Source organism: Monodon monoceros, unplaced genomic scaffold, assembly GCF_005190385.1.
Source record: "Monodon monoceros isolate NGI ecotype Baffin Bay Population unplaced genomic scaffold, NGI_Narwhal_1 Super_Scaffold_16, whole genome shotgun sequence".
Lineage (NCBI taxonomy): Eukaryota > Metazoa > Chordata > Mammalia > Artiodactyla > Monodontidae > Monodon > Monodon monoceros.
In genome coordinates this window covers 55,506,733-55,533,598 of record NW_021703772.1, presented here as the reverse complement: position 1 = coordinate 55,533,598, position 26,866 = coordinate 55,506,733, and the positions used below count along the sequence as shown (strand labels likewise).

Here is a 26,866-nt window from a genome sequence, read left to right as displayed (position 1 = left end):
GGGATAAGTTTTATTTAGTTGACTAAGACTACTTAAAATTTAATTTCTGCCTGATCATGGAAAAAGCAAAATTAAAAACTATCTACTGAAGGTAGTGGAAATCAGTAATCATTCATAGCCTTTTAAAATTAGAATGACTTTAACAAAGCAGAGTACTTGGACTGAAATATATGTTATATGGGGTTGATTCTAACTAGATCACCAAATACAGCTTCTGTACAAAGCTACTTTCCAATTGAAATGGATGTGTTCATACTGTTGCTCTTGTACTTGCCTGTATGTTGCTTCATAAATTTTAATGTATCTGTGTAAGTATGTTTTGTCTGTCTTTTAAATCATAAATCCCATAAAGTAAACACCTTGTCTAATACTCCAAATAACTATGTGCTCAAGTATTCAGAAAACTTCTTGGTGTTTGGAAGATCCTAGTCAGTCATTGCAAATCTTAATATATGAATAAGACTATAATACATGAATATACAGGTAAAAATATAATATGAGTAAAATAAGAGTATTTTAAGTATCTTGTTATGCTTGTGACGATTATTTAAGCTTGTTTCTCGTGGCTAATTCTCTGTTCTTTTGACAGTATGAGTAGAAGTAGTTGAGTTCATATCAGTCAGTTTTACTGGTTTGGTAGACATAAAATTAATTACCAAACTGAATATTAAAAATATTTTTGTTATCCAAGACTATTCTCTTGACAGCTCATTGATACATTTATGATAAATGAGATTAAAATAAAAATGAGATGTAAAGTAACATATGTTAATCTGTTAAGCAGTTATTTGAGGTATTGTATCAGTTTGGTTAGTTTTATATATTTTTAATAGTTCATTTGAAATATACTGACAGTATATTCTTTAATTACAGTGGATTAGCAGCTGGAGAAGATAATGGACAGAGAGGTTATTTGCTGACCTATGTCATTGCATACATTCGAGTAAGTTATCTAATTTCTTTTATCAGTTTATGTTGCAAACAATACTTTTTCTATAAGTGAATAAAATTATTTTCTTTATTTTCTTAAATTTTAACCTACGGTAATTTAGCATATCATTGTACTCATATGAGTCCAGGATTTTTCTACCTTATAAAATTTTCTTTCATACCTTTACACTTTTGTGGTGGCTTATGAATTGCTCTTTCCAATTTTGATATTAAAACAGAATTGTACTCCGGGTAAAAAAATTTAGTATTATAAGTTACTTATCATATAAGTATTATATCTTGTACGCTATAAAATATATTTTCCTAGCTGAGGTGGTTCCAGATAGTCTATCTATTTAGTCACTACAAAGAGAGACACTCTATTTTCTAATTTATTTTTAAAGAAAAGTTGATTTTAAAATATTTCTTTTCCTTTCTCTAGTCCCTCCTCCCCCAACTTCCCTATCTCCCTGGTCCTTTGATCCTGATGATCACTTTTTGGTATTGGTTAATTTGCTGTTTAGGCCACTAAAAATCTGTCCTGCTAGTATTCTCTGCATGTACCTAGACAGTTTCTGGATAGAGACTCCATTCATTAGAGAAATATTTGAGTTCTTGCCGTGTGTCAGACACTCTGCCTGGTGCCAAGGGCACAGAGGAAAACAAGACAAAGTTTCTGTCCTTCTGGAGATAATATCTCACACTTGGGGCCACTTTCCCATGCTCTTTTGAGGTAGATAGTAAAGAGCCCAGGAGGTTGAATTAGAAACATGAAATACTAATAATGAACATGAAATACTACTAATATTATGGACTCTTCTGCATCTGTTGTAATTTCTTAATTTTGTGTATATGTCTTAACAGGATTTGGGTTTGGAATACTATGTATTAGGGGAATCTTTTGAGACTTCTGCTCCTTGGGACAGGTAAAATGAAATAAAATGCGTGATATTATTAAAATATGCTATACAATTGCTGAAGTAATTTATTGTGTGTGAATATGTAAACTTTTAAAGTTTTGTAAGGAAACGTTGAAACAAGGTAATCACTTTTATTTAACTTAATATCTTCATCAGAATGTCACATTTGCAAGCCATTTTTAAAATTTTAGACAGACTTGTCCATGTCCCATAGAAGGAAGTTATTACCGCAGTTTACATTTTAAAGAATTTTACTGAACACTAAATGTCACTATGTGGTTTTACTTAGCTTTGATTTAAATTCTTAAATGGTTAATATGCTTAAATGTTCTCTAAAAAGTCCCCCCAAAATATAACCTTCTTTTGTAGTATTTCATTTAGCTTTTGATATTTGTATGTACACTGTTAAGCAAGATCTTAACTTGAATTTAAGTGATTTCTGAAAGAAACCCAATTTAAGAAATTATGTATAATTTGTTTTTAAATTATACACATATATACATACAAATATTGGTTAGGGAATTAATAATAAAAACTGATTAGGAAATGTGAAGTGGTTATATTAAAGATAGACTTGTGAGTTAACTAATAAAAAATTCTTGAGGTTGTTAGCACATTTTTAATCTAGTATACCTTACATTTTACTTTTTCTTTATAAAATTTACTATTTTAAATCTATAATAAAGTATATAGGATATAACAGATCCCCCTGAATATACCTGTTAGATGTTACCTATCTTAACATTTTTGTTCTACCCTAACCTCTTTTTTTCCTCCCCCAGAAAACTTTTTACTTTTCTACACTGTCTTCATCTACTATGGGTTTTGACTTTTGCTGTATTGATGCTAATAGTCCATGCATTGTAAGATAGCAATCAAATTTATAGTATCAACATGTTAGTCACAGCATTCAGTTTTTGATGCTAAATTTTAATAAGGGGAATAAATCTTATAAATAAAAAGGATTATCACTTCATCAACATCTGACATGTTTGAACAGCAGATATAGTTTGGGAGCTGTTCATAGATGTCTCAGAGACCACTTTAGTCTTTAATACCTTTTCTTACTGGGGAAAGTGGGTTAGTGTAGTGTTACTTCTTCAGTAGTATGAATTTCCTTGTCATCAATTACTCCTTACCTATGATTGCAATTTTGTCTTTAAATTGCAATCAATTTAAAGCTAGTCATGCACTATCTTTTCATTTTTCTTTATACTTTCCTTGTATATTCTTAAATACTTTTTTGACTCACTGACTATATCTGTTTTATACAGGGTTACGTACTTGGTTTTCATTTAAAACAACGTCTTCAACTGAAGTTTTAATAAATAAAATTAAGGGAAAGCAGCTGTATTCCTGACATAAAATTTATTTGTTACCATTTAGTAACTTGCTTTCTCTTTCAAACCTTTAGCTAGGTAGAGACCTTGTTTAGCAGCAACCCATGGGATCAGGGTCTTCAACCCTCATACATTATTAGGTTGCTTGGCCTTTTCATGCATAAGTTTCTTAAAGGATTATTGGTCTTACTAGTTTTTATGTATTCCTCTGTGGCCCTAGCACAATGACTGCACCTATTAGGTGCTCAGTGAATATTCTGCATAGACTCCTATGAATGAACTATGGAATAATGTAAGAATTTAGCCTTATAAAAATAGCTGCCTAAGAGGTCCGAGTTGGAGATTTGAAGATTTTAGAGACATCAGCTTGAGATTTGTGATTAAAACCAAAGGAGATATACAGACACTTAACAGGTAAATGGATGAAGAGAAAAGAAAGAAGACCTGAGAAAGAAGTCCAAGAAACCCCAACCTTTAAGGGATAAGAACAAAGGATTCATTTAAGTTGTACAAATAAGTGCTAGCAGAGGAGGTTGGGGAATAAAATCTAGAAGATTTGGAGGAAAACCAGTGCTGTGAGAGGAGCTGAGGGAAATTGTTTTCAAGGAGGAAATGGTCAATAGTGTTAAATTTGCTAATAGGTCAGGTAAGAATTTAAAAGTATACACAGTACAGGACTTCCCTGGTGGTCCAGTGGTTAAGACTCCTTGCTTCCAGCGCAAGAGGCTCGGGTTCGAGCCCTGGTCAGGGAACTAAGATCCTGCATGCCACACGGCCAAAAAAAAAAAAAGGTATACACAGTTTTGTTTACTTCCTATGTAGTGACTGGTCCAAATGGACTGTATTGACCTTTGCATGAGTTCTGTTAGAAAATACTTAAAGAACTCCATACAAATAATTTCTAGAAAGTACCTCATTCAAGTAACACTTGAATTCTGTTTTCTAGGGTCATGATAAAGAACTTGTTACTTTTATAAATTTGTAATATTCATGAACTCCTGTAGATATTAAAGTTTAGTAGATTTTATTTATATTTAAAATTTTATTTATTTGGTTGCACCGGGTCCCAGTTGCGGCATGTGGGCTCCTTAATTGCAGCATGCAAACTCCCAGCTGCAGCATGCATGTGGGATCCAGTTCCCCGACTAGGGATCAAACCCAGGCCCCTTGCACTGGGAGCGCAGAGTCCCATCCACTGCACCACCAGGGAAGTCCCTTTATTTATATTTAAAGTATCTGTTTTGTAAGTTGGATTTTCAAATTAAGGACATTAAATTTCAATAATCTAAATTCTTTATGAAAGATTTTTAAGAAACACGGATCCTTACCATTCTATAAATAAGGCATAGGTAACATTGATAAATTGTATCTGCCTGCAGCTCTCACAGAATAAAGCAGAACTTAACTTGAGTGCTGTTTTGTAAAGTCAGATTTTATAAAACTTTCAGACACTATAAAAGTAAAAACTGACATGCTAATAAAACACTAAAACCTTTTTCATATTTATATTTTAATCAGTTATTCTTTGTTCTTATTGGAAATATAGATAACTTTAATGTGTTCAGTAAAGCATAATCCATTTAAATGTTATTGTTTTTATCAAATTGGGCCAACCTTTTAAGTTTCTTTGGTATCTTTTCCTTTCTCATGATTCTAAACAGACCAAGGTTTAAAACACAGAATCGGTGTCAATATGTAGCCAGGATATATATTGGAGAATAAAATGGCTGATATATACTTTAAGAGTTTTATTTTCCAGATGAAACAGAATATATGGTTATAACAATATGTTACAGCTCACATTAAAAAACAGATTAATATTGTTAAATATTATCAATCTTCCCTCCCCTTTAAGAACTATATCTCACTTGTCTGTTTTCATTGTTCATATTGAACATATTAAACTGTCTAGCATAACTTTACACATAGTTCATGTCCAGTAAGTCTTTGTTGAGCTGGATTTTAGCTTAGTGCTTGAAAATAGGCTGTTGAACATTTGGTATAGCACTATGATTATTAATTAAATTATTTTTAAATTAAGGAAAACTTCTTAGATGGTATATAGATTGGTATTCCTATAACCCAGAATTGAATTTTCATTAACATTTTCTTTAGAGCTTTTTAAAAAGCTTTTAGAATCTTGTAATTAAATTTATTTTGAATTTGGATTTTCCTTAGCTTAGGAAACTGCCTTCAGGAGACTTGAGTATGCTCCTCTGACTTCTGTCTTTCCTGTGACAAAAAGGGAAAGGACTTTGCTCCCTTGAAGTTATGAATGGAAGGCCAGTTTCAATGATCTTGTTCATTCTTGAAGGAATGAGTATGAAAGTTTTAGTTAAGAGAATTTCTGACTTGAATGTGCTGATAAACCAGCAATAATTAGATTTTTTGTAATTATGTGAAAACTTAATATTGTATTCAATTATTTTTTTCTAGGGTTGTAGATCTCTGTAGAAATGTAAAGGAAAGAATAACAAGGGAATGCAAAGAGAAAGGTGTTCAGTTTGCTCCTCTCGCTACATGCAGGTGAGTTTTTGTTGTTGTTCTTATACTTTTTATTCTGAAAAAAAAAAAAAAACAACTGTTTTTTTTTTTAATTAATAGAGAAGTATAATTTGTGAGCTGAGGAAAAGCTTCAGTCTGTTCCACTTAGCAAGCTTTCCTAAACTTTACCTGCCACCTTTTTAGGATTGTGCCACTAGGATTTTTACAGTAGTCCTGAGCCCGATAGGAGTAGAACACCCTTTCCTAGGAGTGAGCCTTCTCCTGTCTGGACAGCATGATGGTAAAGAGTGAGCCTCTACCCTGTCTGGGTAGAGTGAGCCTTCTACCATGAGTGAGCCATGAGCCTTCTACCCTGTCTGGACAGCATTATGGTAAAGAGCCAAATGTCAGAGCTGCTGGAGTAAGAGAAGGACTCCTTCATTCACTGAAACTATAAATTACATATATGGTCAAGAAACTATAAATTACACACACATTCAATGTAGCTCTTTCTTTAACAGAGAAAAGGCACTTTAACCACTTTGTCGGTTGTTGATTAAATCAGTGGGTATGGAATATAGGAATGAGTGGAGCCAGAAGATCCAAATGAAGATTAACTTGTTGCTTTCTAATAGATCTTTCTGTGATAATGGAAATGTTCTGTATCTGCCCTATCCAGAATGATAGCCACAGCCACATGTGGCTGTTGAGCTGTTGAAATGTGGCTAGTATGACTGTGGAATTGAATTTTAAATTTTATTAATTTCAAATAATTTAAATTTAAAATGCCACATGTGGCTAGTATCTTCCATATGGGACAGTTATAATCCATATTGGAGCACAGTTAACTGATGATTTTGTCATCTCTTACTTAAATAGCAGAAGCCCCAAAGGAGGTTTTCTTAAGAAGGGGCACTTTGTGTTCAATCTTTTGATATTAATTTTCTGTGTGAACACCGGAAGATTAAATGTATAAAGATTGAATTGAGCATTTGACTTCTCTACAAAAGTTATCGAATTAATTAGAATAGAGAATAAAGGGAAATTAGGACAGATCATGAGAAGGGGAACCTTAAAGTAAATGATACAGTACTAATCTAGCACTTTAAAATTTATTGAACATTCTGTATTATATAACTGCTTCTCTTTTTTTCTCTGTGTGTGTGGTTTTCAGGGATATAACTCCAATATTTAGAAACAAACAAAAAACTTACAATATAAGCATGAATAAAAGTTAGGTAATTTTCGAATTAACGTAGTATCTTTATTGTTAAGTGCTGGACTCTGAAACAGCAGTTGTGCTTCAGCACAACAGCATTTCTGTATATTTCTATTCATGGTGATTGTTCTTTTGATTAGCCTGGAACCACTTGATATCAGCCTAGGAAGGCAGATCTGGGCCTTCCTGCTACTGCATCACCATGGCAACTTCCTGCTTAGTTTTTAAATTTCTTTATTTTGTAACGTTGCGTGTGTCTAAAGAGTGAAAGCACTGTTCTGCTATTTATTAGGAATTTAATCTCTTGGAGCTCTAAGTTTATCATTAGTAAAGTAGTGGTAATATATCTCCTTGAAGGGACTGTTGTAAGAATGAAATGAGAAAGCATATAAAGGGCTATATAAATGGCATCGTATGTATTATTGTGACGTAGTTATATGAAGGTTGAGGTAGACAATCCATACTAGTATTAGTATGGAAAATTTGGATATTTGTTTTTCTTCCTTAATGACAAATTCTCATGAAGGCATTCAATTGTTAGGCCCTCTTGATATGTTGACAGAGCATGATAATTTCTGTATATTTGCTTTGCAAGACTAGAAATACTTACGTACTCTTTAAACTGGAATCTCTTCTGTGATTTTTTCCCCATTTTTTTACATTCTCCCATCTTGTACTTTCCTATTACCATATTATGTTTCTTAATTCTACTTGTTGCCCCATAGGGACAGATACCTTTTAAAATTTGCTAGATTGTGCTTTCTTTTTCCTTTTTCTTTTAAATAGTGAATATTATTTTTTTTCATTTTTAAATTTTATTTATTGTTTTATATAGCAGGTTCTTATTAGTCATCAATTTTATACACATCAGTGTATGCATGTCAATCCCAATCGCCCAGTTCATCACACCACCACCCCCCTTTGGTGTCCATATGTTTGTTCTCTACATCTGAGTCTTTCCTCCCTTGGTATCCATACGTTTGTTCTGTACATCTGTGTCTCAGTTTCTGCCCTGCAAACCGGTTCATCTGTACCATTTGTCTAGGTTCCACATATATGCATTAATATACGGTACTTGTTTTTCTCTTTCTGACTTCACTCCGAATGACAGTCTCTAATCCATCCGCATCTCAACAAATGACCCAATTTCGTTCCTTCTTATGGCTGAGTAATATTCCATTGTGTATATGTACCACATCTTCTTTATCCGTTCGTCTGTCGATGGGCATTTAGGTTGCTTCCATGACCTGGCTATTGTAAATAGTACTGCAGTGAACATTGGGGTGCATGTGTCTTTTTAAATTATGGTTTTCTCTGGGTATATGCCCAGTAGTGGGATTGCTGGATCATAGGGTAATTTTATTTTTAGTTTTTGAAGGAACCTCCATACTGTTCTCCATAGTGGCTGTGTCAATTTACATTCCCACCAACAGTACAAGAGGGTTCCCTTTACTCCACACCCTCTCCAGCATTTGTTGTTTGTAGATTTTCTGATGATGCCCATTCTAACTGGTGTGAGGTGATACCTCATTGTAGTTTTGATTTGCATTTCTCTAATAATTAGTGATGTTGAGCAGCTCTTCATGTGCCTCTTGGCCATCTGTATGTCTTCTTTGGAGAAATGTCTATTTAGGTCTTCTGCCCATTTTTGGACTGGGTTATTTGTTTTTTTAATATTGAGCTGCATGAGCTGTTTATATATATTGGAGATTAATCCTTTGTCCATTGATTCATTTGCAAATATTTTCTCCCATTCTGAGGGTTGTCTTTTCGTCTTGTTTATGGTTTCCTTTGCTGTGCAAAAGCTTTTACGTTTCATTAGGTCCCATTTGTTTATTTTGTTTTTATTTCCATTACTCTTCCATTATTCATTAGGAGGTGGATCAAAAAACATCTTGCTGTGATTTATCTCAAACAGACTTCTTCCTATGTTTTCCTCTAAGAGTTTTATAGTGTCCAGTCTTACAATTAGGTCTCTAATCCATTTTGAATTTATTTTTGTGTATGGTGTTAGGGAGTGTTCTAATTTCATTCTTTTACATGTAGCTGTCCAGTTTTCCCAGCCCCACTTATTGAAGAGACTGTCTTTTCTCCATTGTATATCCTTGCCTCCTTTGTCATAGATTAGTTGACCATAGGTGCCTGGGTTTATCTCCGGATTTCTATCCTGTTCCATTGATCTATATTTCTGTTTTTGTGCCAGTACCATATTGTCTTGATTACTGTAGCTTTGTAGTATAGTCTTAAATCGGGGAGTCTGATTCCTCCAGCTCTGTTTTTTTTCCCTCAAGACTGCTTTGGCTCTTCGGGGTCTTTTGTGTCTCCATACAAATTTTAAGAATTTTTGTTCTAGTTCCACAAAAAATGCTATTGGTAATTTGATAGGGATTACACTGAATCTGTAGATTGCTTTGGGTAGTATAGTCATTTTCACAATATTGATTCTTCCAATCCAAGAACATGGTATATCTCTCCATCTGTTGGTATCATCTTTAATTTCTTTCATCAGTGTCTTATAGTTTTCTGCATACAGGTCTTTTGTCTCCCTAGGTAGGTTTATTCCTAGGTATTTTATTCTTTTTGTTGCAGTAGTAAATGGGAGTGTTTCCTTAATTTCTCTTTCAGATTTTTCATCATTACTGTATAGGAATGCAAGAGATTTCTGTGCATTAATTTTGTATCCTGCAACTTAACCAAGTTCATTGATTAGCTCCAGTAGTTTTCTGATGACAGCTTTAGGATTCTCTGTGTGTATAGTATCATGTCATCTGCAAACAGTGACAGTTTTACTTCTTCTTTTCCGATTTGTATGCCTTTTATTTCTTTTTCTTCTCTGATTGCTGTGGCTAGGACTTCAAAAACTGTGTTGAATAATAGTGGTGAGAGTGGACATCCTTGTCTTGTTCCTGATCTTAGAGGAAATGCTTTCAGTTTTTCACCATTGAGAATGATGTTTGCTGTGGGTTTGTCGTATATGGCCTTTATCATGTTGAGGTAGGTTCCCTCTGTGCCCACTTTCTAGAGAGTTTTTATCATAAATGGGTGTTGAATTTTGTCAAAAGCTTTTTCTGTGTCTATTAAGATGATCATATGGTTTTTATTCTTCAGTTTGTTAATATGGTATATCACATTGATTGATTTGCATATATTGAAGAATCCTTGCATCCCTGGGATAAATCCCACTTGATCATTGTGTATGATCCCTTTAATGTGTTGGTGGATTCTGTTTGCTAGTATTTTGTTGAGGATTTTTGCATATATATTCATCAGTGATACTGGTCTGTAATTGTCTTTTTTTGTAGTATCTTTGTCTGGTTTTGGTATCATGGGTGACAGTGGCCTCATAGAATGACTTTGGGAGTGTTCCTTCCTCTGCAATTTTTTGGAAGAGTTTGAGAAGGATGGGTGTTAGCTCTTCTCTAAATGTTTGTTAGAATTCACCAGTGAAGCCTTCTGGTCCTGGACCAGAAGATTTTTAATCACAGTTTCAATTTCATTACTTGTGATCGGTGTGTTCATATTTTCTATTTCTTCCTGGTTCAGTCTTGGAAGGTTATACCTCTCTAAGAATTTGTCCATTTCTTCCAGGTTGTCCATTTTATTTGCATAGAGTTGCTTGTAGTAGTCTCTTAGGATGCTATGTATTTCTGCGGTGTCTGTTGTAACTTCTCCTTTTTCATTTCTAATTTTATTAATTTGAGTGCTCTCCCTCTTTTTCTTGATGAGTCTGGCTAATGGTTCATCAATTTTGTTGATCTTCTCAAGGAATCAGCTTTTAGTTTTATTGATCTTTGCTATTGTCGTCTTTGTTTCTATTTCATTTATTTCTGCTTTGATCTTTATGATGTCTTCTGCTAACTTTGGATTTTGTTTGTTCTTCTTTCTCTCGTTCCTTTAGGTGTAAGTTTAGAATGTTTATTTGAGATTTTTCTTGTTTCTTGAGGTAGCCTTGTATAGCTATAAATTTCCCTCTTAGAACTGCTTTTGCTGCATCCCATAGGTTTTGGATCATCGTCTTTTCATTGTCATTTGTCTATAGGTATTTTTTGATTTCCTCTTTGATTTCTTCAGTGATCTCTTGCTTATTTAGTAATGTATAGTTTAGCCTCCATTTGTTTTGTGTTTTTTATGTTTTTTTTCCCTGTAATTGATCTCTAATCTCATAGCGTTGTTGTCAGAAAACATGCTTGATATGATTTCAACTTTCTTAAATTTACTGAGGCTTGATTTGTGACCCAAGATGTGATCTATCCTGGAGAATGTTCTGTGCGCACTTGAGAAGGAAGTGTAATCTGCAGTTTTGGTATGGGATGTCCTATAAATATCAATTAAATCTATCTGGTCTGTTGTGTCATTTAAAGCTTCTGTTTCCTTATTTATTTTCATTTTGGATGATTTGTCCGTTGGTGTAAGTGAGGTGTTAAAGTCCCCCACTATTATTGTGCTACTGTCAGTTTCCTCTTTTAGAGCTGTTAGCAGTTGCCCTATGTATTGAGATGCTTCTATGTTGGGTGCATGTATATTTATAATTGTTATATCTTCTTCTTGGATTGATCTCTTGATCATTATGTAGTGTCCTTCCTTGTCTCCTGTAACATTCCTTATTTTTAAAGTCTATTTTATCTGATATGAGTATTGCTACTCCAGCTTTCTTTTGATTTCCATTTTCATGGAATATCTTTTTCCATCCCCTCACTTTCAGTCTGTATGTGTCTCTAGGTCTGAAGTGGGTCTCTTGTAGACAGCATATAGATGGGTCTTATTTTTGTATCCTTTCAGCAAGCCTGTGTCTTTTGGTTGGAGCATTTAATCCATTTACGTTTAAGGTAATTATCGATATGTATATTCCTGTCACCATATTCTTAATTGTTTTGGGTTTTTGTAGGTCCTTTCCTTCTCTTGTGTATCCCGCTTAGAGAAGTTCCTTTAGCATTTGTTGTAGAGCTGGTTTGATGGTGCTGAATTCTCTTAGCTTTTGCTTGTCTGTAAAGCTTTTGATTTCTCCATCGAATCTGAATGAGATCCTTGCCGGTAAAGTAATATTTGTTGTAGGTTCTTCCCTTTCATCACTTTAAGTATATCATACTACTCCCTTCTGGCTTGTAGAGTTTCTGCTGAGAAATCATTTGTTAACCTTATGGGAGTTCCCTTGTATGTTATTTGTCGTTTTTCCCTTGCTGCTTTCAATACCTTTTCTTTGTCTTTAATTTTTGCCAATTTGATTACTGTGTGTCTCGGCGTGTTTCTCCTTGGTTTTATCCTGTATGGGACTCTCTGCGCTTCCTGGACCTTGGTGGCTATTTCCTTTCCCATGTTAGGAATGTTTTCGACTATAATCACTTCAAGTATTTTATCTGGTCCTTTCTCTCTCTCTTCTCCTTCTGGGACCCCTATAATGCAAATGTTGTTGTGTTTAATGTTGTCCCAGAGGTCTCTTAGGCTGTCTTCATATCTTTTCGTTCTTTTTTCTTTAGTCTGTTCCGCAGCAGTGATTTCCACCATTCTGTCTTCCAGGTCACTTATCCGTTCTTCTGCCTCAGTTATTCTGCTATTGATTCCTTCTAGTGTAGTTTTCATTTCAGTTATTGTATTGTTCATCTCTGTTTGTTTGTTCTTTAATTCTTCTTGGTCTGTGTTAAACATTTCTTGCATCTTCTCGATCTTTGTCTCCATTCTTTTTCTGAGGTCCTGGTTCATCTTCACTATCATTATTCTGAAGCCTTTTTCTGGAAGGTTGCCTATCTCCACTTCATTCAGTTGTTTTTCTGGGGTTTTATCTTGTTCCTTCATCTGGTACATAGCCCTCTGCCTTTTCATCTTGTCTATCTTTCTGTGAATGTTAGATTGTGCTTTTGCTGGGTACGACAACAAAATTCTTACATGAGATGTGAGGAAAGCATCTTTTTTATACCGTAACTGTTCACGTCAATCAGAAGAGTATCCTTGAAATAGTCTTTTATGCTTCTTTGTGGGAGAGACATGGTTTGAAGAACATTTTAGGAAGCACTAAGTCAAGTGTGTGTATTAACATCTTTTAGAACAAGTATATTTGGGGTAGAATGTAAAGGCTTAAAATGTGGATTTTAGAGATTATTGGCTGGGCATTCGATATATCTGAAGGAGGGGAAAAAGGGGCCTTGTTCTGTTTAATAAAAAACTTATAACATGGTAATGCTACTGGTAGCTTAGTGACTGATCTTGGAGAGAAGCTTTCCAAATTAAAGGAGTAAAAATGTACCTATTCTTTTTTTTTTTTTTAATTTGGACATATCTTTAAAAATGAACCTTTTATCTTAAAGTTCTTAAACCGCAAGAAAAAAAAAAGTGTATTTATTTATATTATCACCTAAGTTGATACTTAGTTCTTCTCTTGACAATCTGGTCTGTCAAGCCTCTTATTATTATAAACTGAAAACAGACAGGCCCAATAATCCAAAAGTCATTTGTTAATAGTAAAATCTGAAACATTTAAAGTAATAGAATCTATTTCTGTGTAGTTGAGGATTTTTTTATTCTTTTGCTTTGTCAAGTGACAGCTTAACAGATATTATCCTGTCTTCCTTCTTCTGCCCTACCTCTCTATTCAGCACCCTTGAGACTTCTCCCCCTTCATTATGAAAATACCATTGTGATAAACCACTACTTACTGAAAGTTATCGGGAAGTAAAATATTCTGCCTTAGGACACCTTCTGTAACAATACTTAAGTCTTGGTTCTTTAGAAGGTACTTACTTATAAGGCCTAAGGATCTTCATTATGTATTGTATTGCAGGTAGATAGAATTGGTATACATGTTCTGAATTGATATGTCATTTATTACATAGCTGTTTTTTTAAGAAGGATTTTCTGATAAAAGCCTAATGCTCAGCTTCTGTGATCATCTTATAAAACCAAAGTTTAGAATGTGCAAAGTCTAAGTTAATTGAATGATTTTGCTAAATAGGAGTTTTAAATATAGTTTTTATAGCATATACTTGATTAATGCTTAACTGTAGTTTGATTTGATTAACGGTGACTAAGGAGATTATTCTGTGTTGAGTATAAATGTTGAATGTGTGAGATGTAATTTTTAAACCAGTTTTTTTTAAAAAAGCTATTCTGAAATTAATTTAAAATAGTTATAGATCTCATTGAAATCAGAGATCCCAAGGAAAAGAATTCAGCTGTAGGATGCATTTATTAAGTTCATTTATTTCATTTCTGTCTTTTAAAAGGTACTTTGTATATTGGAATAGGAATTCTAACCCTAAATTTTCTGAGGAAGTTTTGTGGGAAGGACTTCCTAGCCAGTGAGTCTAACATAAGTACAGTACTCCAAAAAGTATATAGCACAAAAATTTTTTAGAAATTAAAGAATAATATAATGACTTTGGCAGCCACACTTTCTCTTGTCCAGATGATTTTGGAAGACATTAGTGTTTAAGTGTCTTAAATGATAGAATTGATCTATTAAAAGGTATTAGTTCTGTCACTTTCTGAAATGGCCCAAGATTAAGGTTTTCCAAAAAACGTTATTTCTACTTTGTTTGAGATGCTGATCACTCAAGCTTTGTTGTAATTTTAGAAGCCTCCTTATCTACTGAAAACTGAATTGTGTAATATAGCTCCTGGATTTGTTGGAAGGTGGCAATGTTCTATTAATATTTAGTTATATTTTCTATTTATTGATATTAATGATTCTCATATGAGTAATGTATATTTTACTAATTGCTGTAAACTCATTTCATTCATGTATCCTTTAAATTTATTTAAATTTGGTTATTCATAGTGATAGTGCCCTTGCAGTTAACATGGTTTTCCAATTTTTCTTAAACTTTGTAAATCTGGTAGTTAAAATGTAAACATTCAAGGGATCTTTTTATGGGTGAATTAACACTAGAAGAAAAACACAGCTGGCAAATTGACAGTAGCATTGTTAAACAGTTCATTTCTTCTGTTCTGAGGCACCTAACATTTGGCCTAAAAGGCCATTAAAATTTTGGATTAGATTCTGTTTGTATTGTATAGTAAAAAAAAGTATTTCCTCTGTATTTGCTCTTTCTGTTAAATTAAATTCTATGTGGGAACCTTTGTAAATTGCATTCAGAGATTTGACTGTGATTACCTTGGCTCCCTTTTAAATGCTTCACCTAATTACATTTTGAACGCCCAGATATATATCATGTATATGATTTATTAATCTAACATTCCTGATACCTTTTGCAAATACTGCATATACAACATGCACACATATGGGACCTAGAGTGTAAAACCTTCGGAGATACTCTCTTAAGGCCATGTCATTCAATTTGTTTTCAAAGTTGTTACTAATAATGTGAACTTGGTGAAGGTGCTGTGTTTTACCCAGTCTGATCATTTTTGGTATTTGAACATTTTTCTTGTTTTCTAGTTTTAAGTTCTCATATGTATTCTGTTAACTTTGAGGAAGCTTAGAAGACTTATAATGGATCACCAAGTTCCATGTAGTCTGTTTTAGGGCTGTCTATAACTGCAGTATACTTTGTTAAAAAAGAAGAAACAAAATCCCTTCTGAGGAAGTGGAATTTTGTTTATTTCAGGCCAGTTGGAGAAATATTTACATTGTCTTAAAATTAAAAAAAATTTTGGGGGTAATAGTCCAGACTTACCAAAAAAGTTATAAAAATAGTACAAGTAGTTCTTAGATATCCTTTATCCAGCAAATCTATTTTCCATCCACGGAGTAAGAGGGTGGGTAGAGAATGAGATTATGGCTTAAGCAAATCATTCAAACAATCTTGTCTTTAAGTTTCTAGATGTTAAATCTGATTTCACTTAAAAGCCTTGTGGGGGATTTTGTCTGTTTGTTTTTTAGGGTGACTCAGACTTATGATGCAGGTGCATGTATCTATTTCTACTTTGCCTTTAACTACAGGGGAATCAGTGACCCACTGACTGTGTTTGAACAAACCGAGGTAATTTTGCATACATGAATATAGCTCTTACATTCTTTTATTAATTTAAGTAAACTTTACTATCAATTTATGAATTTTAGTTTGACTGTCTTTAATAACTTGGGGTTTACCTGGTTGATAGCCCATAGAAATGAGAAACATAATTTTTACACTGGATTGAATACTGAATTAGAAGTCTAAAATTCATGTTCCCTATACATATTACAATTAATATTCTAAAATTAATATTCTGTTGCCTGTGATTCTTTGGATATTACTTATAGTACATAATACCTGATTAAATTAAATAACAGAAGACTATATGGACCCTTGATATCACTTCAGCAGCCCAGCCAGCTCCATATGGTGACTGCTTTTGAGGTCAGCGGCTCTAAAGCTCTTGGCCTATGTTGCTGTAATTTCCTAATTCTAGGTTTATAATTTTTTTGTTTGCTTAAGTTATATGTAGGCCTTTGAGGTTCATTTGCCAGCAGCTTCTATCACATTTCTTAAATGACCTTAAGCGTCTAATTTTTACAATGCCTTCTGTTTGATAGTCAATATTTCTGATGACAAGTATGCCTAGAGTTGAAGAAACAGACTAGACTGTGGAGGAAGCAGGAGGAGACTGGGGTTTGTTAAAAATAAAACCTCAGGTGTCCTAGTGTTAACTCTGTTGCCTGCCTGCCAAAGGTAGTACCACAAGGTGATTTTCAGTGGCACACTTTTAGACCCAAACCACAGGGTATGGTTGGCTCCCTCTTATGCCTCCTTTTTTAAAAAAAAAAAACAACAACAGCTTTTCTGAAGTATAATTGAGATATAGTAAACTGCACATAATATGTACGGTTTCATGGGTTTTGACCTATGTATGCACCTGTGAAATTGTAACCCCAATCAAAATAATGAACATAACCATCATCCTCAAAAGTTTGAGTCCTGCGCTTCCCTGGTGGCGCAGTGGTTGAGAGTCTGCCTGCCGATGCAGGGGACACGGGTTCGTGCCCCGGTCCGGGAAGATCCCACATGCCGCGGAGCGGCTGGGCCCGTGAGCCATGGCCGCTAAGCCTGTGTGTCCGGAGCCTGTGCTCTGCAATGGGAGAGGCCACAACAGTTTTGGTGTTGCCCTCTGGCTACCCGAAGGCCCCTTCCCCATAGTACTACAAAAATGAAAGTGTTCCTTCTTTCCCAAGCCAAACAGCCATTCTCTAAGTGCTGCTGGTTTCAAGTAGTTATTGCTTTACATAAAATAATTTGTTAGAAGACATAGTCTCTTCGAGTAGGGCTAGCATATGTATGATTCATTTGAAAAACTCTAAATTCTCAGTGATGAGGGTTCTTATAAATTACTTTGCAATGAGATGTGGTCCATCTGTCCTTCCTGAAGGGAGGGCCTCTTCTACTGTGGCCTAACTCTGATGGTTTATACACACCCAAGTAATTCTAGGAGGTTCAAGGCACTGTAGGGATTTTACCTCATATCTGTTATATACTCATGAATTGAATGTAATTCCAGTTTCTGTAACCCTTCTTTCACCCTGTACTTCAGTCATTCTATACATTGCTTTAAGTGTTTATCTTTCTAACCTTATTGCTCTTTAAGGAGCCTAGTTGGAGCCTAACATGTTAAGAGGATAAAACAAGGTGTTTTTTTTCACACTTAGATATCCATAAGCCTGAGAAGTAATTTGTCCCAAGGCATTGACCTAAGAAATGTTCTCCATAAGGGTTTTTACCATTAATCCCTGATAGCTTTGTAAGTAATCTTGAGTCCTATGCCCACTGTATGATATTAGGTGAGTAATTTAACCATCCAAGCCGCATTTTCTTTATCTGTGAAATAGGAGTAATTGAAATTATTCCATAAGGCTTTAGTGAAAATAACTGAGTAATTCCAGGTAAATTGCTTAGTACTTTTCTGGACATACCATATACAGTCAATTAATGTTTGTTGGTATAGTGAGATGTTTACTTCAGAGTAGGACCGGACTCCTCACAAAACTTATTTTTTTATTGTTATTAATCATTTAGTGCTGATGGATTGGTCATTTTGCCTTCTTTTTCTTTTCTAGAATCTTGATGTAACAATTGTAGACACTGCGACTATTCACTAGAAAAAAACTTATAAAGCTAGGCTGCATATTTTAATTGCTCTTTAAATACAGTTAACCTAAGAGAAAGGAAAATTAGGCTTCTCTTTTATTATTTAACCCAGAAAGTATGTATCTCCTTTGGGAGTTGGGTCTTACTCTTTCACCTCAAAGTGATCTATTTGTTGTTTTGTTTCCAAATACAGGCAGCTGCTAGAGAAGAAATCCTCGCTAATGGAGGGAGCCTGTCGCATCACCACGGAGGTATTCTTTTTTGGGGGTAGAATTTCTAATATTCCTACTGTTTAAAATATTTGGTTTGATACAGTGCTAGGGGGAGTCATAATATGAGTAATTTGAGAGCACTAGGCCTCTCTTTGAAGTTGTTATGTCTGTCACTGAGGTTGCCTGTGCTGTGGTAGTAACTGACAGAAGCTTGATTTGACAAGCCTGCCTAGATAACAGAACCTAGACAGCCTTCTGAGTTCTCAGGAACTTCATGTCACCCAAGATAGCCCAGCAAGCCTGGGAGGTATTTGACCATTAGAGCAAAAATTTTTAAAGGGGGAAAAAGAACCTACCTAAATGTTTTTTGTTTTTTTAAATAAATTTATTTATTTTATTTATTTTTATTTTTGGCTGCGCTGGGTCTTCGTTGCTGTGCGCAGGCTCTCTTCAGTTGCAGCAAGCGGGGGCTGCTCTTCATTGTGGTGTGCAGGCCTCCCATTGCAGTGGCCTCTCCTATTGGGGAGCACGGGCCCCAGGGGCGTGGGCTTCAGTAGTTGTGGCACGCGGGCTCAGTAGTTGTGGCTCGCGGGCTCCAGAGCGCAGGCTCAGCAGTTGTGGCACACAGGCTCAGCTGCTCTGTGGCATGTGGGATGCTCCCAGGCCAGGGCCCGAACCCATGTCCCCTGCACTGGCAGGCAGACTCCCAACCACTGCACCACCAGGGAAGCCCTACCTAAATGTTTTTCATCCACTATTGGAATGTAGCTAAAGTCAGTTGTACTATATATTGAATAGCTGTTGTTCTGCCCACCCAAAATTCAGCAAATTAATCAAGGCGGGATATGAAAAAATCTTCTTTTCAAGATTTTAACGCTGTTTTAGTCTTTCTTTTTGATCATTGTAGTATTTTTATTGGAGAGTTGATCACATCAGTAATAAAAATTATGATATATCTACCTATGTTATATCTACCTAGACATATCTACCAGTGTTTTTAATATATCCCTCAATATAAATTGGTGCCTAGAAAATATATGTGTAGATTTTTTTAATTAAAAAAATTTTTTTAGGGAAGTGCATGAAGATAAATGACCACTGAATTTAAAAATTTCAGCTTATACTCCTATTCTGGATTCTCCATATCCCTGTTTCCCTGTTTGATTTTCCATCATAGCATTTAGCATTATCTAACATGCTATATATTTATACTTCTTGAGATTAGCTATCTCCTCCTACTGGTAAGTAGGATCCATAAGGACAGGGACTTCTGTTTCATTTCTGTGTACCAGCACCTAGAACAGTGCTTGGCCCCAGTCAGCCCTCCATACATGTTTGTAGGATGATTGAAAGAATTTTGGTAGAAAACAGAGTGGGCTGTGGAGGATCTGTGTTCATATGACATTATTGCAGGCAGGCCTGGAGAAGATTGCTAATGTGGATGAATGAAATAGACAATTCCCAGCATCATTGTATCAATTTAATCTTTTGCATTCCCTCTGCTTTTTCTTAACCTCCACAAATAAATTTCTAACTTAGCTGACTGATAAGCATTAAAGTGAATGAATTTGTCCTTTTCGTCCTTTTCCTGTTTATTACCTTTTGATGGAGATTCTAATGAATGCTAGAACGACAAAAATGAAGAAGGGAAGAAACTGGATATTAGAAACGTCTCAAGTGAAATTAAAAACTTTTAATTAATCTAAAAGTCTAAACCTAATTTTGGAACTGTAAACATGAGGTATTTCATAAAGGTGCTTAGAATTTTAGCACCTTCCTTTAAAATGTTCAGAAAGCTATATACTTTATTTTAAATCTTTTTTGTATATTTTATTTTAGGATGCCACTATATTACTATGTAATTTACAAGTATACTTGTAAAATTACATAATATCATTAAGTAATATGTTCTTCATTCTAAATTGATTTCATGGAGGGAGGAAACAGAATAATTTAGCTATAATTAATTATTTGAAGAAAAAAAGAATTTTCCTTTCCATAGCCAACAACTTTGCCTTTTGGTACATGTCAGCAGCCAACAAGTGCACTTTTTCCTTTAAGGTCAGGAACTGTAGGAGCTATGTTTGTGATAGTAAATATGAGAGAGATGTGATTCTGCAAGAGGGTAAGAATAGCCAAATCTTGTACTATATAGAAAGAAATAGAGGCTTAATTGTTATTTAGATAACTGGGTTATATGAACTAATTTCCTTAATTGTGAGAGGATGTTCTTCGTTTACTTAAGCTTTACAGTGAGATAAATTCTACAGAAGTTATGGAAATGACCAAATGACCTGCAACATTGTGGAGGAAAGCCAAACCAACGCTTTTTTTTCTTGCTAATGACACTTTACTCCTTTAGGATCTATGAGGATATTCAGGTCCCACCAATAGTGTCTATATGTGAGATGCTGAAAGTTTAGTATGGCAGAAGTGTTGACAATACTTATTCAGGTACACCCCAGACACTGAGAGCTTCTTAGCAGGCTCTAACATAACCTACATAAACATACTTGAAATAATGTATGTGTGAAGCTGTCATTACAGGAAAAAAAAAATACACACAAATTTAAAATAATAAAGAGTTAAGTAATTCTAGTACAAATTTATTTGAGACTAAGACTTTATTTGTGAAAGCTGTGGTTAATAATCTGTTTTATTATTCAGTAAACAAATAGAAATTAAAGAATAGTTGAAAAGATATAAACCTTAATTAACCAAAAGATCATGATTATTCAATTCTTGATTCCAAAGCAAAAAATATAAATAGCTCCTGGGATATTTTTGATACCAGGTATGCCTAATGCCTTTTTTTTTTTTTTTGCGGTACGCGGGCCTCTCACTGTTGTGGCCTCTCCCGTTGCGGAGCACAGGCGATGCGCAGGCTCAGCGGCCATGGCTCACGGGCCCAGCCGCTCCGCGGCATGTGGGATCTTCCCGGACCGGGGCATAAACCTGCATCCCCTGCATCGGCAGGCAGACTCTCAACCACTGCGCCACCAGGGAAGCCCCCTAACGCTTTTTAGTATTGTTGTATAATATGTTTTCCACATTATAAATATTACTGGTCCACTAGGCAATAGGATTTCAAAGAATGGTAGTCCTTCCCTTGAAGGATCTTACAGTCCAGTAAAGTAAAATATTATAGCATTTCAAAAGGCTGCTGATCAAAACTGGTAGGTTTATGATATCATCATATTTTAACCAAGATAAGAGTCTCCCATTTTCTTTGAAAAGCACTCAAAAGGTGACTTTAATAAACATGTAAATGCTATAGATGTTAAAACATCAAAGAGAAGGAAGATAAAATAGGGAAAGGAATTAACATTTATAAAGCTGTAAATATTTGCTAGGTGCTCTGCATGACAGTCTCCTTTAATCCTGATCAAGATGCTGTGGAGTAGATATTGTTCCTGTCTTTCAGATGAAGATATATTAAGCCTCTGAGTGTACAGTAACTTCAAAGTATCAGCAATAGTTGTTAGTGCCAGAATTTGAGTTTGAACTCAGTTCATCCTGCTTCAGGGTCCTTGTCCTCTGACTTAAGAACGTAATAGTGAAAATAGGCCAAAAGCTAAAAAGATTGAAATTGAAAGCCTTTGAAAAGAGGCACATGCATTTAAAAGTATATGAGAAGAAATACTAAACATTAGTCTTTCTCTTTTAAAATATAAAACCTGTTTCTTTAATTTTGACACTAAGTTAGTTGCTTGTCCTGCTTTAGATGTTAAAACAGAAATGAATGAACATTTTAATTTCCTCGTCATAGCTATTTCATTGTTTTCTCAGTTCTTGCACGTAAGTCAGTTTGACTTTCTGGTTGTTTTTATACTTCCTGATTATAGGTTTCTAACATGTCAGCAGTATCAGGTAATAAAATAAATGCAGGTCAGATCATGTTACAATAAAACTCCTTGTATAATTTATGTGCATTTTCAGGTTCTAGGCTTATAAGCCTTTTTTTGTTGAAGACTCCAAGGTTGAAGAAATAATTTAATTTTAGAAATTATTAACTTGAACTTGAATGTAGCAAGGTTTGATTGCATATTAATTTATTGAGAGGTTCTGCCTCATTTAAATAGGAATCTTTTATTTCTATCACATTTCTCATATTTTTTATTTTCATGCAGTCAAAAATATGACTGTGTGTAAACAAATTCTGAACCACTTGGATTCCTCTATGGCTTAGAAAAAAAACTAGGTAAGCCTGAATACAAAATATATTTCGTATGTGCTGGTAAAATGAAGATGCTTTCCCTTCGCTAGGTTGTCTTCTAAACCGCTTTATAAACACTGGCGTGCTCCAGGGCTCAGCCCAGAGCCAGTTCGTTCCTCCGTGTTTCCTCACTCCGTCAATGATTACTTCAGTCCCAGGACTTAAAACACCATCCTTATGCTGATGACTCCCAAATACCAGAAGGGATCACCACCACCACCCTAGTTCAAATCACTGTTTTTTCCTGCTGGGACAATTGCAGCCTCTTAATTGGTCTGTCCACCTTCACTCCTGTTCCCCTGCTGTCATCTCTCTTGCTGCCCAAGTAATCTTTTTAAAACTCAGTATTTTCTCCTCACATTCAGAATAAAATCCAAAGTCCTTATTAGGTTCTTCAAGGATATACATTGTGTGTTTTATCTCTCTGTCTTCATCTCTTACTACTTTTTCCCTCTAGCAGTAGTGTCCTTGCTATTTCTCAGGCATATCAACCCTCTTCCCCCCCTTCAAGGCGTTTGCTATTTATTCCGTCTCTTCCTGATGTTCCTTCTCTTGTTTTTTCCCCCCCAGATATTTGCATGGCTCACTTTCCCATCATGAAGATCTCTGATAAAAATGTCTCCTTCTTAGAGGCGTCTTCCCTATTCTCTTGTATAGTTTATGTGTTCCTCATTCGAATAAGTTCAATGAGGTTACTGACTGTATCTTGTCCGGCACTGTGTTCCCCAGTCCCTAGAACAGTGACTGGCTGTTCTACATAGAAGTAGATGCTCAATGAATATGTTACGTGTGTAGTTAAGTGCCCAAGCGCTCACAGAATTTGGGGCAATTTTGCAAATTCTCAAACATCTCTGAATTTTTCATGTTAGAATGGCATTAGTCTCCTTGCTAATTTAGCTTCAAACGTTTAATAATCAGGCCTTGTTTGAATATAGGGTCATGTTTAATCATGAAAAGGCTCAGTTTATTCCATAATATTTCTGAGAATGTGTATTAGCAGAGTCAGTTATTCTGTGGAAAAGTAGGGTAAAATAATGTGCCTTTCACTACAACTGCCCAACACCAGCCATTTTGGTGTTCTTCCGTAGATGTATTATATATGTAAGATTCCATTTAAGCCTTTATCTTAAAACAAATGCAAATTTGAGAGGCTTACAAACAGAGGGGAAAAAACATAGGCTTTGGAATCAAATCTGTATTTGACTCTTGGCTTTGCACTTAACTACCTGTGTGACCTTAGGGAAATAACTTCTCTGAGCTGCAGTTTTCTCATCTGCAAAATGGGAATAGTACCTACCTCAGATTATTGTAACACTTAAGTGTGATAATGTATGTAAAGCATCAGAAGTGTCCTGCATATAGTAGGTGCTTAAGAAACAGTAGTCTTCTAAAAAAATAAAAGCAGTAGACAGCACCAAGTGAAACTCTGGTTTGTATTCTTAACCCCCTACTCTAACCATTGAAGCAAGGGTTATAGTTTATTTGAAAAAGACCCATATATTCAAGGAATATAATTCAACAATTGTCTTAACATTTTCATCCATAACCTGCAGTTAGTCTCACCCTATAGGAGGCTCTGTTACAATCTGTATGAAAGAGCAGAATAATTGGTAACAAAATTTGCTATAAAAAATGTCTGTTTTCATACATGCTTCTCTGCTTAAAGTTAATCATCTAATTTGTAAATTTCAAATATCCTGTGCTATTCAGTATAGTTTCATAAAGCAGAAATCTTCCCATATAAATTTTAAATAGAATGGGTTTAATTATCCTTCTAAAGTTAATAATAGAGCTCTCAAAAGATTGCTTTTTATATGTGTAGAAAAGATTTTCCTTAATTTGCATCCTGAACTTAAAACTCAAGGCAACCTCATAGGAGCATCTTTAGTTACTGACCTTCAGGCAGTATCATGACATTCTCAGTACCATTTTTGAGTTCAAAAGTAGAAGGGCTGGGGGTTGGGAGAGTATTGATGAAGTTTCTCTTAGAGGGTTTGGCCTGTAATTGTGATTAATAACAGTTGCTTTCACTATCTGGAAACAGACAGGCTGGTTTGTCTGCCTACAATCATGCTGTGATAAATGGAGCTATTTTAACTCTGGTTTTGTGTATCAAAGAAAACAGATGTAGTCTGGAACTGGAGGCTATAGGAAATATAAAGCCTGCTTAACTTAATCTTCATAGTGCTTGTTTTTGTAACTGACGAGCTGGTCAGTTTAAACAGCAGCGTTTATGTCAGCCATATATTTAAATTTCAATTTACGACTTAAGTTTTTAAGTTGTTCATCTGCTAAAATTATACCTAAGGCCTTGTCAGGAAGTTAAAAACCTTGATTAAATATAACCAGTCTTAGTTTAAATATTGATGTCTTTACCTAACCAAAATTATTTCCTATTGTTCAGAGAATAATTATGGGGTAGCTGCTCTTAACAGTTTTTGTGGTCTTAACATAATCCAATAGTATCAGGAACTTTAAAAGTAAAAAGAAACTACTCAAAATAATGAGCAAAAGATCAGCTTTGTTAAAAACCTATAGTGTGAAATAAAAGACATACAGATTGGAAAGGATGAATGAAACTATTCCTGTTTATAGATGACATGATTGTCTTTGTAGAAAATCTGCCCCCCACCCTAAAAAATCTACTAGAACAAGATCAGCAAGATCGCAGAATACAAGAGCACACACCAAGATCAATTGCATTTCTATATATTAACAACAAGCATAAGAAACTGAGATTTAAAATGCAAGTACCATTTACATATGCTCCAAATTAGACATTTAAATTAACAAAATATGTACATGCCTATGCATAAATCTAATAAAATATATACAGGATCTGTGTTCTGAAAATAACAATGCTGATGAAAAAAATCAAAGACCTAAATAAATGGAGAGATGTGTTCATGGATTGGTAGAAAACGACATGGTATAAAGATGTCAATTCTCCCTAGATTGATCTACCTATTTAATACAATTGCTTTCAAAATTTCAGAAAGATTTTTAGTAGATGTAGAAAAGATTATTCTCAAATTTATATGGTAAGGCAAAGGAACTAGATGGCTAAAACAATTCTGAAAAAAGAACAGAGTCATAGGAATCAATTTACCTGATTTCAAGACTTATAATATACAGTCATCAAGACTGTGTGGTATTGGAGGAGTGACATATTGATCAATGGAACAGAATAGAGAGCTCAGAAGTAGATCCACACGAATATGTCCAACCAATTTTGACAAAGGTATAAAGCAGTTCAGTGGAGGAAGTATATAGCTTTTTCACCAAATGGTGCTGGAACAATTGGACATTGATAGGTTAAAAAAAGAAAAAAGAACCTTGATCTGAACCTCACACCTTATGCCAAAATTAACTCAACACAGATAATATACTTAAATGTAAAACATAAAATAATAAAACTTTTAGAAAAAAAACAAGGCAAAATATTCAAGATCTAGAGTTGGGCAAAGAGTTCTCAGACTGTTCCCCCAGAGTACAGTCCATTACAGGAAAAATTGATAAATTGGATCTCATCAAAATTAAAAATGTTTGCTCTGTGAAAGACTGCTAAGAGGATGAAAAGTTAGGCTACAGAGTAAGAGAAAATATGTGCAAACCACATATCCAATAAAAGACCTATATCTATAATATATAAAGAACTCTCAAAACTCAATAGTAAAATACAAAGAATTCAATTAGAAACTGGGCAAAAGACATAAAGAATCATTTCACTGAAGAGGATATACAAATGACAAATAATTACATGAAAAGATGTTCAACATCAGTAACCATTAGGGAAATGCAAATTAAAACCACAAGAGAAACCCCTATACACCTATCAGAAAGCTAAAATAAAAAAATAGTGGCAGTGTCATGCTGGCAAGGATGTAGAGAAATTAGATCAATCATACATTACTGGTTGGAACATAACGTGGTACAGTCATTCTGTAAAAACAGTTGGCAGTTTCTTATAAAATCAAACATGTAACTACCATTCAACCCAACAATTATACTCTTGGGCATTTATACCAGAGAATTGAAAACATAAACCTGTATATGTATATTCAGAGCAGATTTACTCATAGTAGTCCCAAACTGGAGTAAGCTCAGGTGTCCTTCAACCATTAAATGGCTAAACAAACTGTGGTACGTCTATACCATGGAATACGACTCAGCAGTAAGGGGAAATGAACCATCAACGCATGCAGCAACTTGGATGAATCTCCAGGAAATTATGCTGAGTGAAAAAAAGCCAATTCTGAAAGGTTGCATTCTGTGTGATAGTATTTCTATAACATATTTGAAATGACAAAATTAGAGAAATAGAGAACAGATTGGTGGTTTCCAGGAGTTGGGTGTGGGGCGGGGATGACTATAAATAGGCAACACAAGGATCCTTGTGGGGATGGAAATGTTCTGTATCTTGACTATATCAGTGTCAATATGCTGGTTGTGATTTTGGTCTTTTGATAGCTACCAGATGAGTATAGCCTTTCCAATATTGAATCTTTATCAGATTACCATAAGGGAGCA

At 34.7% G+C, this 26,866-nt stretch overlaps 1 protein-coding gene and 1 non-coding gene across 4 annotated transcripts in view; both read left to right on the top strand.

Moving 5' to 3' along the window:
* Positions 1-26,866, top strand: part of AGPS (alkylglycerone phosphate synthase) — a 280,454-nt gene that overhangs the window by 99,820 nt on the left and 153,768 nt on the right. For all 3 annotated transcript variants that reach the window (XR_003793973.1, XR_003793974.1, XM_029225507.1), the window contains exons 15-19: positions 874-943; positions 1,795-1,856; positions 5,627-5,716; positions 15,727-15,826; positions 18,102-18,159. Coding sequence is in view for 1 of the 3 variants with exons in the window: in XM_029225507.1 (XP_029081340.1) it covers positions 874-943; positions 1,795-1,856; positions 5,627-5,716; positions 15,727-15,826; positions 18,102-18,159 (380 nt within the window). In the remaining 2 variants the exon portion in view is untranslated. The remainder of the gene's footprint in view (positions 1-873; positions 944-1,794; positions 1,857-5,626; positions 5,717-15,726; positions 15,827-18,101; positions 18,160-26,866) is intronic.
* TRNAW-CCA lies at positions 3,870-3,942 on the top strand. Its single transcript has one exon. It is a non-coding gene; the product is annotated as a tRNA-Trp (tRNA).